The sequence below is a fragment of the Nansenia antarctica genome (genome assembly GCF_963989245.1).
Source record: "Nansenia antarctica genome assembly, chromosome: 4".
Taxonomy (NCBI): Eukaryota; Metazoa; Chordata; class Actinopteri; order Argentiniformes; family Microstomatidae; genus Nansenia; species Nansenia antarctica.
In genome coordinates this window covers 21,513,682-21,529,042 of record NC_137689.1, presented here as the reverse complement: position 1 = coordinate 21,529,042, position 15,361 = coordinate 21,513,682, and the positions used below count along the sequence as shown (strand labels likewise).

General features: G+C 47.6%; 2 protein-coding genes across 2 annotated transcripts in view; both read right to left on the bottom strand.

Annotated features, from left to right (window-relative positions):
- The window catches only part of LOC308156917 (neurofibromin-like), a gene marked incomplete at its 5' end in the record, with an annotated part of 61,464 nt that overhangs the window by 1,567 nt on the left and 44,536 nt on the right, over positions 1–15,361 (bottom strand). Inside the window, 18 exon segments of the mRNA XM_080530370.1 lie at positions 901–1,117; positions 1,252–1,298; positions 1,706–1,848; positions 1,963–2,063; positions 2,589–2,710; positions 2,857–2,979; positions 3,180–3,337; positions 3,890–4,025; positions 4,399–4,530; positions 4,626–4,752; positions 5,092–5,232; positions 5,483–5,584; positions 5,927–6,041; positions 6,399–6,460; positions 6,667–6,881; positions 7,539–7,818; positions 9,122–9,262; positions 10,437–10,630. Of these exon segments, the coding sequence (XP_080386496.1) occupies positions 901–1,117; positions 1,252–1,298; positions 1,706–1,848; positions 1,963–2,063; positions 2,589–2,710; positions 2,857–2,979; positions 3,180–3,337; positions 3,890–4,025; positions 4,399–4,530; positions 4,626–4,752; positions 5,092–5,232; positions 5,483–5,584; positions 5,927–6,041; positions 6,399–6,460; positions 6,667–6,881; positions 7,539–7,818; positions 9,122–9,262; positions 10,437–10,630 (2,556 nt within the window).
- LOC308154818 (uncharacterized protein) lies at positions 11,836–15,280 on the bottom strand (the record flags this gene model as incomplete). Its single annotated transcript, XM_080528037.1, has 6 exons — positions 14,118–15,280; positions 13,594–13,740; positions 13,246–13,476; positions 12,776–12,919; positions 12,413–12,662; positions 11,836–12,272 (listed from the first exon to the last, which is right to left on the bottom strand). The coding sequence occupies exons 1-6, from the start codon at positions 14,289–14,291 to the stop codon at positions 11,836–11,838; spliced, it is 1,383 nt and encodes a 460-aa protein (XP_080384163.1). The 5' UTR covers positions 14,292–15,280.

The following is a 15,361-nucleotide window of genomic DNA, read 5'->3' as shown; positions in this document are numbered from 1 at the left end:
ACAACAAACGATGAAACATGTTTGTATAAATAATGGAATAAATGGTAAAGACATACAGTTTAACATGACATATTGTAGAGATGCCATAATGAAAGAATTGTTACCGCCATCGTGCAAACTATAGGCTGAGGCATTATTTGTCTATCTCAGCACTGTACTTTCTAATTTGGACCAGGCATTTTCTGGGGCACCCCTCCTCAGAGGAGGACTTCAAATGGTGCAAAGTTAGGGAGCCTCTATAAACGACACGGTATCCAGGGCAACAAATGAGGAGGGAAAACCAACCACGTAATGAGAACATCATGCAACAATGGAGTTAAAGAGAGAGAGAGAGAGAGAGAGACAGAAATGGTAAAAATAGGACCATGTAGGCGATCAATGTGACGCAATAGTGGTTGGAGGGCTTTAGGAGGGAAACGGATGTTTATAATCGTCTCTGTGAGGTTCAGTGGGTTAGTTGTACCAACAGGATGCTGTGGACACAGTGGAGCGACGTTCCGATACGATCGCTATGGTTCGCAAAGGGAACTGTGGGCCACTGCAGTGTCAGTGTCAGTGTAGCCAATAGACACAGTGGGGTGGGGGGGTCTGGTTTTGTTAACAGAGGAAAGAGGAGAACCAATGCAACAACCTTCTTGGGGATAACAGTTATTGGAGAGAAAATTGCAGACAGGTCGATCGATGTTTTACTTTAAGATTTAAAAGGCCAAAAGGGCCAGAGGCAGAAATCTGCTAGGATGGATCAAATCTTCCAGGAAACAGAGGGGCTGGATCTAGCTGACAGTGCTTCAGGCTTCAGACTGTCAGAGTGTGTGTGTGTGTGTGTGCCTGTTTATGGGTGTGTGTGTGTGTGTGTGTGTGTGTGTGTGTGTGTGTGTGTGTGTGTGTGTGTGTGCAGACCTGGGGAGTGCTGGGAGGTGGCCAGTGAGGTCATGGAGTTGGAGAGGTTGAGGTTGGCTGTGATGCTGAGCTGGCTCTGTACGGGCGGGGGGTAGGGCGACGTGGGCGTGCGCAGGCACTCCTCGCTCGTCTCCTCGTCGATCCCCGGCAGATAGGTGTCAATCAAAGCGTCCAGAAACTTCACGATCAGCTCGGCGTAGTCCGGGATCTGGGTTTGCTGTCGGCAGAATGTTCAGAGTGAGGACGACGCAAGAAAAACCGACCGATGAGAAATGGCACGACGTGGCACACGTCTAAACAGGCTCGTTCTATCAGGAGAGTGAGAGAGACCTTAAAGGGACGTCTGCTCACCTTTGAGAAGGGCCCGGCGAACCTCCATAGGCCGTTGAAGCCGAAGCCTGCGTGGGGAGAGAGCAGAGACGAGGAAACATTAACCTTGTAGAGACCAGGCTTTCCTAGTTTGGAAAGCCCTGGGGAAATGCTTTGCCGAAAGTAGCTACAAAGGGGTGGAAACCTGTTAGAAATGAGTGACACGCCTCATCACACCAAGACCAGACCTATCATACACCTCATCGACTCGATTTTGTATAGAGCACTCTTCTGGCAAAACAAAATTAAGCTAGCATAGGCAACAACTCTCCGCAAAATAGTCCTACCTGATCAGAAAAGAAGATATAACACATAACACATCACAACAAGCAACCATCCTATGTGGGGGAGTGTTTTTGGAATGTAGCATCCAATGAGATTGAGGTGTGTTGGTGTGTGTGTGTGTGTGTGTGGGGTGGGGGGGGGGGATTCTCACTCTGCAGGTAGGACGGCTGGTACTGGGGGGGAGACTCTTCGTGGTACACCACACTCTGTACGATGCCATGGATGGGGTTCAGGAGGTTGGGGTCCTGGCACAGTGATAGGAGGGTGTTGATCTTCGAGTCTAGGAGGTTATGACTGGAGAGGAAAACAACAAGATTATTCTGAGGAGGGGAGGAGGGTTCCCTCTGAATGCATTTAACAACGGTGACTCCAAAGAACAGACACGAGAGCTGTCGTCTCGACACTCACACAACTGGAAAGACCTTCGGGAAGACGACACTAGCTTCGGCTAAAAACTCGTAGAGGATTCTCTGGTCAAACTCGTCTGTGGTGTTCTTAACCAACGTGGCCTGTGGGGCAGGGAGAGGTAAGACACAGTGAGTACTACACACAACACACACACACACACACACACACACACACACACACACACACACACAGGAAGGTTAAACAAAAGGCCTTTCAGCAGCTGCACATGGGAAAAAGATGAGAAGAGGAACTGAGAGAGAGGGATAGTTCCCCAAAATGGCATCATCACATATTTGGTTCATTACCCCTGAAAGGAGTCTATGGAGGTTTTGTTTATCAGGGCACTTTCACTAGCCACTAACTAATCTGCCTAAATAAACGAACAACGATGTACCCTAAATTAGCATGGTTGAAGACTTTCAGGGTAAGGAACCAAATATGTGATTTTTTGTACTTTAGGTGACCTACCCCTAAGAGAGAGAGAGAGAGAGAGAGAGAGAGAGAGAGAGAGAGAGAGAGAGAGAGAGAGAGAGACAGAGAGACAGAGAGACAGAGAGACAGAGAGAGAGAGACAGAGAGACAGAGAGAGAGAGAGAGCTGAAAGAGAGGAGTAGCGCTTGTCTCACCAGGACGGTGAGGAGAAGAGCCTGGATCTTAGGATCAGTGAGGACCTCTTCATCCAGCAGCACGTTGGACTCTGACACAGACACCTTCCTCAGGGTGTGGTGCTGGGACATTCTTTGGGTCTCTGTGAGAGTGAAGACAGGGAGGGTGAGAGAGAGAGAGAGAGAGAGAAAGAGAGAGAGAGAAGGTGAGAGGGTCATTGTCATCGACCACCGACCACTTCATCATCATCATCATGTCACCTGACGTCAGAGCGGTGGAAGCCCTCACCTATCTCATAGTCGTTCTCCGCCACCCTCCTCATCTTGGGAGGCGTGGTGATGCCAGACTCCATCTCCGGCCTCTTTGGTGCTTTCGTGTCCGATATCAAGTGATCAAAACTCTTCCTGGTGCCTTGTGGGTCAGCACACCAAAGAGAGAGAAAAAAGAGACGTCAACATCATGTTCCCACGACGGAGCAAACAAACCCACTCAGGACAAAGCCCTACAACATACAATGCTTTGTTCTCTCATAGTTAGAACTCCTCATGCCCCCCTCTGTTGCGCAAAGGCATGGGCCTCTAGCCATGGAGCAGAGTGGCGGGTCTTCTTACCTAGCAGTTTCTTAGTGTTGGCCTGGGAGGGCTGGCCCATGTCCAGGCTCATGGACTTGCGTGTGCGGGGGCTGATCTGCCCCACCGTAGGGTAGTGGGCCACCAGGTAGCGCTCCGACACCTTGGGAGACATCCAGGGCTGGCTCTCTCGGAGTGTTCTGGAGAAGGGGGGGGGGGGGGGGGGGGGGGAGGGGGAGGAGGGGGACAACAATACACTGAGAGGTAAACACATTGGGCCCATTGCACACAGGCATGGGTAGTACTTTACATCAAGGTGTCCTTTATAAAGGGTTTCCATATGATCTAGTAGCTAGTTTATAGACTATTTGTTGTTTGTTTATCAGTCCTTTCTAAACCATTTACAAGCGGTTAAGACTAATTAATTCAGTGATGACATGAGATATCCTCCTCAAACCATCACTACATCAAAATATACACCCTACTCTTTTGTCAACAAGCATTCCGTCATCAATGAGACATATGTTCACTGTGGAATTTCAACACTATTCATCTGGAGACCAGAGGTCTAGTAGGATTCCATTCATAGCCTTCAGAATCCTGCAACCCAATTAAATGTTCAACAACAGATTGATTGAACATGGGGCAGACAGACTGTAGTAGTAAAATAGAGTCATCCAGTTCACCCAGCTTGGAGACCAGTAGCTTGCTCTCACAAGATCTGACATGGAACTCCTGTAGGTCAAATTCACCTGCAGCTGGGGTCGCTGTGGTGTAGCGAGTAGGTGTCCATGGGGACGTTCTCCATGGCAACGTCAGAGAGGAGCAGGGACTTCCTGTGTTTGAGGCTGCAGCGGCTGCGGACCTCCTCTGAGACCGTGAGCAGAGCTGCGACACACACACACACACACACACACACACACACACACACACACACACACACACACACACATTTTAAATGCTTTATTTATGTCCACATACAAAGTACAATTCTAAAGGACATAAATACTAACAGTGCATTTTGAATGAATGAATGGTCTTTATTTTGACATCCTGGAAACAATTTGTTACAGTAATGCTGAGCCAACACACACACACACACACACACACACACACACACAGTCACTTCACAGGGCTCACTTTGTTCTGTTCTAGTATTACAATTAGAAAGGAATAGTGCATAAACGTAATAACAACAAATCTGTTTTGCTGTACGGTGCTTCAACGTTAACCTCCTCAGATCAGTATTGATCTGACTGACCTGCCAGGTAGGCCACACTCTGGGTGTTGACCTCAAACTTGTCACAGTTGAGGTGTTTCCCCACCAGGGCCAGCAGCGTGTGGAGGATGCGGATGGTCCGGGCCACCGTGGTCGGGGAGGGGTGTCTGTACCCTGGACGGACAAGACCAGAGGGGGAGGGGGGTGAGTGGCCAGACACAGGAAGCAGTGTGGTGTGTCCCAGGTCTACCCTACTGTAAGCCCCTTACCTTTTAGAAGGTGGCCCACTAGTGCAAAGTTGAAGTTAGAGTTAAAGTTGAGGCCGACAAAGTGGTCCATCTGTTTGCAGTGCCACTCCAGAGGCTTCCTGATCTCCATGAACACCTCCTCTGGACTCTGGGTGGGCAGAGAGAGAGAGGAGGGGAGGGGGGGCATAGCACTGTTGAAGTCACACAGAGTCTAAGGGTTTGTGTGGGTTTGTGTACTTGTGTGTGTACACTTGTCTGTGTGTGTGTGTGTGTGTGTGTGTGTGTGTGTGTGTGTGTACTTGTCTGTGTGTATGTGCGTGTGTGTGTGTGTGTGTGTATGTGTATCTGTGTGTGCATGTGTGTGTGTACGTGTGTGTGTGTATGTATAATATGTGTGTGCATGTGTGTGTGTGTGTACTTGTCTGTGTATACTTGTGTGTGTGTGTGTGTGTGTGTACTTGTCTGTGTGTGTGTGTGTTTTCAGTACCTTGTCGTTGAACACCCTCAGGCTGTCCAGTGTGTGGAGGTTCTGCTCCAGCAGGGCCGTGCCGGCGGAGTAGAGGTTGACCTCGTCCAGCTGGAGCACGGCCACGGCCACCCAGAACAGAGCCTTGTGCATGGGGGAGTCCTGCAGGAAGCACAGCCTGTTATTTACCCTCCACACTCCAGTCAGCACACTCACAGTGAGTTAGAGAGAGAAGGTGACATTGGTGACGTGCACAGCGTGCCTGAGAGAGAGTCTCTGAGGTAACGATCATTAGAATGTGGTTTCACACGGTTCTGCTTTTGCACACGAGAAGCGAGGGTCCGCACCCTAGTCCCATTAATACACACGGTCTCTTATATCAGCAGCCGCGGTGCTGCTAGCACCACCGTACCTTGTTGAGGAGAGGCTGCAGCTTGGTCAGGGCGATGACGGTGGCTTCTATCAACACCTGACTGTTGTAGTTGTCTGGCCCCTTCAGGCAGCTCTCCAGACCCTGTGGACACGACCACGGAAACACACACGTGACTTCCATTGTTGGCGGTTTGCATTGTTTTACATGTGTTTAAAGTTTATTACAGTTTTTTAGAAGAAGTAGCCTAACCAAGTCATGTACACCACACAACCCACAGCTCTACTGTAAGCGCTGCTGTTTTGTGTTGTAAAAAAAAATCCCAAACCGAACACCCATAGATGAAGTCAGGTAGTGTTACTTCGATTCAAGTATTAGAGCCTTGGAAACAAGGGTTTCAGTGAAAAAGAATGGAGCGTATAGGGAGGCAAACAGGACAGGACAGGACAGGACACCCACCCGGTCGATACTGAGCAGGGGGCTGGCCTTGCTGAGGATGCGGATGATCTGTTTGATCTGGCAGTGGGTCACCCTCTTACTGATGCAGCCAAACACCACCAGGGCCCTGGGCTGCAGGGAGGGGTTGTACTGGAAGGCAAACCTGCACAGGGGGAGAGAGGGAGGGGAGGGGAGGAGAAGGAGGGGAGGGGAGGGGAGGGAGAGGGACAAGCTCAGTACCCTGACATCCTTCACAATCATCGCAGCCGGTCTTGTGGTCTAGAGCCAGCCGCCTACCTGATCCAACTATCTGTCTGATAAGTGATTTATGTGGATGGAGGTGCGTCTATACTGTCAGTGGTACTTGGTGTTCGGGCCTATATGTACATGGCACTCAAGTGCTTCATATTAGTGTCAGTTATATTGTCAGATAGCAAGAAGTGATCTCTGAGACAAACAGTGTGGTTGTTTGAGTAGGGAAGTGGGATGTGAAGGGGGATGAGGTGAGGCGGGTACATACTTCTGAGCCAGTTCTGTCCACTGGTCCAACCACCGACAGGCAGGGATGTCCCTCATACAGGCCTGGTGGAGGAAAAGAAAAAGGGGGCAAAGCATTGACTTGTTAAAAGAACAGACCGAAAAAGGACCTCTAAAAGCACGCTGACTACGGACTACGAAACGCTATGCTATGAAAACCCCCCCAAAAAACAATACGCTATTCAAAACAGATTGTCCTTTTGGCGAACAGACTATTCCGAACGAGATCTTTCCAAATCTCCTCCCCTGACCTCCATGATCTCCAGCAGGGCCTCGGTGACCGTCTCCAGGGAGGACAGGGCGAAGGTCTCCCTCTCGTAGGAGCCCGGGGAGAAGGAGCGGTCGCGGTAGCTGGAGCGGAAGGCGATGACCGCCGCCGACTTCACCTTGCTGATGCCGAAGAGCAGGTAGAACTTGGGGAGGGAGAACTCCGTCAGGCTCAGCCTCAGCACCTGCTTGGTCTCCTCTGCAGAGAGAGAAAACACAGGAGGAGAAGACTAAGACCCCCCCGGCACAGCCACACGTCCACCATCACGTCTACAACGGCCCAACGTTGTCTAGACTGCCCCCATCGGTCGCTATCTGTCCGCTGTCATCGCGTTGTTGCCTAGACATGATTCTCTTAAAGAGGCTTTAACACGCTACGAGGGTCGAGCCGAAACGACACTGTGCCGGCTAGGATATTTCTCAGTTTACGTCGTATCTTTTTCCAGCACTGTTTCAGCGACCGTGGTGAACGCTGGCCCGGGGCGGCTCTGTCCAGCTCGGCTCGGACGGACTCTATAGTGTGAATTAGAGGCTACGTTGTTTTACATTTACAGTTTTATCATTTACTACCATACGCGTTTATCCAAAGCCATTTACAATGACAGATTACAGGGACAGTCTCCCTGGAGTAACTTAGGGGCTAAGTGGCTTACTCAAGGGCCACACTTAGTGGTGGAGTTCCCCAGGTGGGATTTGAAGTTGAACTCGTGACCTTCTGATCACAAGTCCAACTCACGATCCACTAGGCCCACCACTACCCCTGTGAAAAGTGGTGTTAAGTGGATCCCGAGAGTCTCTCATCACTTCTCCCTAGGTGGGAGAGTCAGCGTCTGGTCTCTGCGGGCACGCGCCTCACCACTGAAGTTGAGCTGGGAGCAGGTACAGAGGGAGTGGATGATGTTGATGACCAGGCCGTGGGTGGAGGCCCTGAGGGACAGGGGGCCGGTGGCCACCAGCAGGGTCACCACGTGAAACAGGTAAGGGAGGTGGGTGGCCACGTCCAGGGAGTTGTTGAAGGACAGCATCAGCATGTAGCGCGCCAGGATGGCGATGTCGTCCCACATCAGGTGCTGCTCCAGGGTGGGCGTGGGGGACAGGCACGTCTTGTCGATGATCTTACACATGCGGATGATCACCTGCCGGACAGAGGGAGGATGGGTGTTACTTCATTAGGATCCAGTACTGTTAAACAACAAATTATACCACTCTGACATCCAGCTAGTGGGAAAACAACTGGATGGCGAGGAATACTTATTTTGTTTTGTCCCTCTCATAGTTTTCATTTTATCGGATAGAAAGATAGACAGGAAAGTACAGAGAAGAGGGTGTGTCAGCTGGGCATGGGCTGGATTTGAACCCATGCCAAACATTGGGCACATGTGCACTGTTAGACTACTGGATCACCCCAGGCCACGCAAGGAATACTTGTGAACTTCACAAATCACCTCTGGGAAGATCTCTCTAGTGAAGAAGGCTGGTTGTTAGAGGTTATCCAGATGAGGAATGCAGCGAGTCATTGTTTGCCTTCCGATTTGATATGGGTCATCTGGGCCACCTGGACCTGTATCTAGCGGATGCTTTGACACACTCTATAGATAGTCCGAGCAAGTACAGGCGGCCTTTCTCTCCCTCCAGAGACAAAAGCAGCTCTTGTGCCCAGAGGGACACCCTCTTCCTGACACCAGATCACATGATCACCATTTTAGTGAGATGAGCCGCGGCCCCTTCATCCGGGGACGTGGACAGACAAAGCCTTCTCTTTCCTCTCACCCGCCCGACGGTCAAAGGAAGTGACAAATGAAAACACACGCCACCGAGAGTGACAAATATAACTGTGGTGGGGAGGTTGTCATGACTGAACAGCTGTCCCAGAAGGGTTGATGCAGGGCAGGGGTCACCAATTACATTTGTCCAAGGGCCAGAATTATATTATAATATTATATATATATATTTATTTTTGTATGTGTAATTAGCATATTATTGTTTAATATTTTCAGTTTCTTACAAAATTAAGGTTATTATTATTATTATTATTATTAAGGTTTATTAGCCTATATCAGTGTGAACAGATTCCTAAAAATCAATTGATTTGTTATTATTTAAGAGTAAAAAATAAATTAATATCGGATTAATATCGGTATCGCAGATACTCGAAGGAATCGGAAGTGAAAAAGTGGGATGGGGACATGTAACTGTAGCTAGCTGTGAAGCGGTGTACAAAATCTATGGAGTAGATGTTGACATTTGATGACATTTTAGACTAACTAGAGACCCCTTGTGACATTTCATTAATGAGTGAATAAGGCGTTGATGCTTGTGATACAGTAGACACACTCTCATTTAAATGGGAGTCACAGGATTGACCTTTCGAGTGAAAAGGCAATAGCCCCAGTAGTAATTCATGTGGAAAGTGTGTGTGTGTGTGTGTATATTCCCCACCTTGCTGGACACCAGCTTGACATTCCCCGAGGCCAAGGCCACAGCCGTGTCAGCCATCACCTCCGCTTTGATGGAGCCCAGCCCCCCTGTGGCACTGGTCTTAATGAAGCTGTCCAACACCACGTCCAGGAGGTCCGTTATCTACAGGGAGGAACCACACACATTCACACACACACACACACACACACACACACACACACACACACACACACACACACACAGACAGACATACTCTAAGCCTGAGTCATACTTCATCAGGGACATAACTATAACCACCTGGACCAACTTTTAAGTGAAAATAAAATGTTACTTTCAGAATCGCTTCTTATTATATGACTACCTGCACACTACTTGATTACTTGAACACTACCAGACTACTACTTGACTTCCTGTACTGTATCATATCTGTATTATATGATATTGCATTTCATCATATTGTAAGCTGTACATCAATTTGCACTACTGTTTCTACTGCAGTATGACTGGTTATTATTCTTTATTATGACTCACTTGACTTTATTCTATTATTATTGATTTTGTATCCTGCTGCATTGCCAATGTTGAAGAACCTAAGAAAAAGAATGTGACTCTTGTGTATCTGTACACTGGATGTAATAAAAGCAATACTGATTCTGATTCTGACTTCAGCCTGAGACCGATTCTGTTCCTTAGACCGGAACCTTCCCACTCTAGACTAATACAGAGCGAGATACGACCTTTCAGTGGCCTGTGATTAATGCCGGGGAGCGTTTGTGGGAGATTTGTGACAGCTACACAAAGGGAGAACACTTATCTCTACAAGCATTCTCTTAAAAGCAACTAAATCCTGAACTGTCTGCTGGAGTTCTTCAACTGTTTCAGAGTACATGATTAGCACAACCAATCCTAGGGGTAATGGGTGTCTAGGAGAGAGCCTCAGGGAGTCTCCATGTTTAGAGAGCAGAGAGCAGAAAAAGAGAGGGAAGAGAGCAGATAAAAACCTAATTCACACATAAGAGTTTTCCCATTAATTTCCATGGAATTTCCCTGGTAAGGGGCATGTGTGAATGGAATTTCAAGGGAAATCTGCTCAGGCAATTTCCCTGGTCAAGACCAAGGTGTAATTCCATCGAAAATGCAAGGAAGGCTTAAGCCCTTTACACACATAGTTCCCTGTAAATTACACTGGGGACCGCCAGTGATTTTCGCCATTCATACATGAGCTAAATGCCCTAACTTTCCCGCGTCGCGCCTTTACAAACATGCAATGCTATTCCCAGGGAACTGTGTGTGTAAAGGGCTAGAGAGAGAGAGAGAGCGCGGAGGGGGTGCCCACCTGGCCCAGACTGCCCCAGATCTTGGCCTGGATGGAAGGGTACATCTGCTTCTCGTTGATGGTCATGGTGATCAGCTTGTCCAGGATGGCGGTGACCCGCTGCCGCTTGGCGTCGTCGTTGTGCTTGCAGAAACGCACCAGGTTGAGAAGCCAAGGAGTCATGTACTCCAGACACAGGTGCTTCAGCTCAATACCTGAGGGGTATACAGTGTTACACTGGGGATGAGGGTATACTGTGTTACACTGGGGATGAGGGACATACAGTGTTACACTGGGGTTGAGGGACATACAGTGTTACACTGGGGATGAGGGACATACAGTGTTACACTGGGGATGAGGGGTATACAGTGTTACACTGGGGATGAGGGTATACAGTGTTACACTGGGGATGAGGGGTATACAGTGTTACACTGGGGTTGAGGGACATACAGTGTTACACTGGGGATGAGGGTATACAGTGTTACACTGGGGATGAGGGTATACAGTGTTACACTGGGGATGAGGGACATACAGTGTTACACTGGGGATGAGGGTATACAGTGTTACACTGGGGATGAGGGTATACAGTGTTACACTGGGGATGAGGGGTATACTGTATTACACTGGGGATGAGGGTATACAGTATTACACTGGGGATGAGGGGTATACAGTATTACACTGGGGATGAGGGGTATACAGTATTACACTGGGGATGAGGGGTATACAGTATTACACTGGGGATGAGGGGTATACAGTATTACACTGGGGATGAGGGTATACAGTGTTACACTGGGGATGAGGGGTATACAGTATTACACTGGGGATGAGGGGTATACAGTATTACACTGGGGATGAGGGACATACAGTATTACACTGGGGATGAGGGACATACAGTGTTACACTGGGGATGAGGGTATACACAGGGTTTCTGCAGGTTTCAGCAAGTTCAATTTAAGACTTTTTAAGACCTTTTTAATGCCACTTTAAATGGAATTTAAGACCGAAAAAATATATATATGCGATGGTTAGGGGATTCCACTGTACTACAATACAAGCATAGCATGTCAATCAATGAGACTCATTCAAGTTTACTTGTTTTGTTTATTGAACATAAAAGCTCTGGTTCAATAACTTAATTAAATTAAAAGTGCAATTAGTTGGTCGGAAACATCTAACAAAAAAACCCCATCTACTTAACACACTCACGGCATGAGCCTCAATTCTGTGGCCTTACTCTCCAGTTCTGCCTCTATTTTTTTCAAATCACACATTTTTTCTTTGTATCTCTTCCTGAGGACGTTAGACTTTGTGATGAGCTGAGCCATCAAGGTGCCGGACTTCCCCTCAGCTTGCTCAGCAAACTTGTCTGCATCCTTCTCCAGAGAATCAGATACCACTAGAAGAGTTTGCTTCTTCCTTTTCAGCTCGATGATGTGCTCTTCTGCTGCTTTTCTTTTCTGCCCTTTTGCCTCTTCCTCTTCTCCAGGTCTAGGTGTTCTCTGTACTTTGACCTTGCTGATCCCACCGAAGTTAGCAGCTCCTTGGTGAGAGGGACATTGGCAACCCCCCCACAAACTGCAACATAGTCACAGACCAGTCTCTGGGCAATGACAGTGTCCTCCTGAATGTTAACGGTCTCCACCTCCTTGTTAATGGAGAAGCCTCTCTCGACTGTCGCCTGCCCATGGGATAGGAGAAGAAGCTTCTGACAGAAACCCCAGAGCTCAGGGTAGGGTTGGCTGAGGTAGCCATGCAGGAACACGTCAAGCCTGGTTTCCATGGGCCGGAAGGACAGGAAGTGCTCGTTTTTAGCCTCAACAGACAGGAAGTTCCCAAACTGTTGGATAATCACATCACCTATAACAAAACAGATGAAAGGAAATATGTGAAATATTATTTACATGATTAATCCTGATTAGCAGACAGGCTTATGTCCAATTGTCCATTGGCTAATAATCAGGGACAACATTTCCAGCTTTTCTATTAACTATTCATACCAGCAGAGACACCTCCAGACAACTGCTTGTCTTGCAGTAACTTCTGCACTAGACTTTTCATTCTTCCCTGGCATCCGTCTGGGTTGGCGTACATGACTGTGGGGTCCAGACATGCCATCTGTCTCACGATGGGGTACTTCAGGGGGCTCCTGTCCTGGACTTTCTTTAGGATATTTGACATACCCGTCATGCAGTCCTTCCTAAACTCTAGGGCAGTGAGCTCCCCTACGGTCCCCTTTCTCTGGAGGTCCTGACAGATGGGTAATGTGTTTTAAATACAACTGAATGGCCTAACACAGTATTCTCTCCTGCCTGTATATGGACCATCATTTGATATAAAGTTAAGTAATACATCTAAATTACCTTGAGGGCTGCCTCAGCACCCAGGCCTATGTCGGCTTCCTTCGGGTTGACCCAGCTCTTCTGATCAGCGACATCCAGCCTGACCAGCTGCAGTGGAGTGATGTCATTGAGATGCTCCCTCTTGACGAAACGCCTCAGCACACTCTGAAAGGGTAACAAGAAAATGCATGATGATTGTAAAGCAAGTACCTTTGATAACCACATTAACCATGAAATGCATTTCTATATAGTTATTTAAAATAATATCATATCACATATGCAATATATCAATAACAGTATGATAAGTAACCTTTACTTAGCCAAAACATAATCTTTCAGTAATTTTATGTATTGACTAAGGACGAGTTTAATTAATCAAGCCACCCAGTAGCATCTGCCATTTCTCCCTGCTCACACACACATTCAGCATGCCCACACACACTCAACTTGTTTTGCTTTTGTTGTTGATTGTTCATTATTAATTTGATTACCTTGGACAAGTCAGCCAAATCTTTGCCAAGGAATGGCATGACTGGTGTGTCAGTCTGGTACTTTGTGAGAAAGGGAGTGAAGGTCCTTGAGATGGCCATGAAGAACTGTAGCTTGGGCAAGATGAGCGGATCTCGCTGGGCTGCTTCGATGGTGTCAAATGACGCTGTCCCAGGGTTTGGCAACTTTTTTGTCTTCACTGCATCCACATACTTCACCAGTGATGGCCATACCTTTAATTCCACCATGTGTATGTATTATTTTATCATGCATGTCTATTTTATCATACATTGTGCAGCACCTTGTAACTTTGTTTAGAAAGGTGCTATATAAATCAAGATTTTAATTACCTCTATAGCCCTCTCCACAACTGGCAGGTTCTCAATCCACCGATGGCCACAGAATGGTAATGGGAAGACTGAGGATTTGGTGAGGGCAATGAAGTCATCCCTCCTCGCTGGTGTATTGTGGAAAACAAAGTGCATTGCTCTCAACACCTTGGTGGGAGAGAGGAGAATGCTGAATTAGCCATCATCTCTCATGGGGAATGACACAAAGTGTGTAAGGGAGCAATACTGCAGGTCCTTCCTCACTGCCCTATCAGACTGCTCAACCAGCAGCGCTCCCCAGTAGACCACACACACACAGACACATACCAGAACTAAACTGACAGAATGACTGAACTGTACACATAATGTGTGCAGACACTTTTGATTGCATAAACCCTTAGAAAAATAACTTAGGAGTTAATAGTATGAAACATCTGTAAATTCATGCTCTCTTTAAATCCTGTCAAGTGTCCACTTGCTGTAATATTCCAATTTGCCTTGTGGGACAAATGAAAGATTACTTCTCATAGTTATAATCATCTTACCTTCTCCAGTTGCCACATGGAGAATCCACACTTGAATGCGTTGTGTAGGGTATGGAGCCCACAGCTACCCACAACAACCAGCTGGGCACCACCATACTGCTCAGCATGCTCTTGCTGTAGAAGCTCCAGAAACTTCCAGTTAACATTGGGTCCATCCATGGAGATGGACACCATGTTCCTCAGGTTCAGTCTCTCCACACACTCCTGAGAATGACATGAATATGATGAGAATAATAACAATAATAATAAATGATGATGATAATGATGATTATAATAACAATAATAATAGCATGATTGCCAATGGTTCAATGTACTTTAACATTCTGTCTGCACACATCCTCAGTTAACAAACTATAACTCATCCATCTACTCCCTCTCCCTACGCCCTTAGATACTCTCTCTCCCCACCATCCCCCCGCCCGCTCCCGCGTCCCCTCTCCCTCTCTGTGGCTCTCTATAACGTGGAAATGACTAGACTACACCGCATCATTCCCTATGGTACGCCTACTATTATACTGAATCTACATGACATTGCCAGTATCTGCCAAAATTAATGTAAAGCTAATACTTTGTCATTGACAAAATGCACTTACCTTGAAGTGTTGCAGTAAATCTTGAGCTTTAGCGTGTCCCATGAACTGCGAGCCCAGGTAACGCGACTCCACTTGATCGCCGACCCAATACCGCACGTGCACGTCGAGTTGCTTGTTTTTTGTGGCATGATTCAAACTCTCGTCAAACATTAGAACAAAAACTGACTCGTTCACATTCGCGATCAGCTCGTTTCTGACGTAAGGAGCTAATCCGAAACGTATTATGTATGACGCCTTGTCCTTTCCACAAGCAAATGTAGTGGCGATTTGGGAGTCGGGAAACATAATCCGAAAGATATCTCCAATCCCCTCGTTGGAGGAGTAGGACTGGTGCTTTACCACTGTATTGAGAACCCACACAATCTCCGATTTCAGTGTAGGTGTTCCACCAAACGTTGCTCTGAGATCGCTAGCAGTGCTGCTAGCAGCGGCAGCCGTTGTCTGGGGCGCTGAGCCCGGGGCAGACACGCAGAACTGGGAGATTCCTGGCGTCTGCTGTTGGCCCTTAGCAGCCGTTTTATGCCTCTCGCTTTTTAGGTGGCTCTCAACCGCCTTAATGCCCATGGTGCCGAGTTTGAATGTTTTCCTACACACAGTGCATCTTGCTTCTTCTGGGTAGCCGGTGGACTTAAGCCAATCGCAAAATCTTCT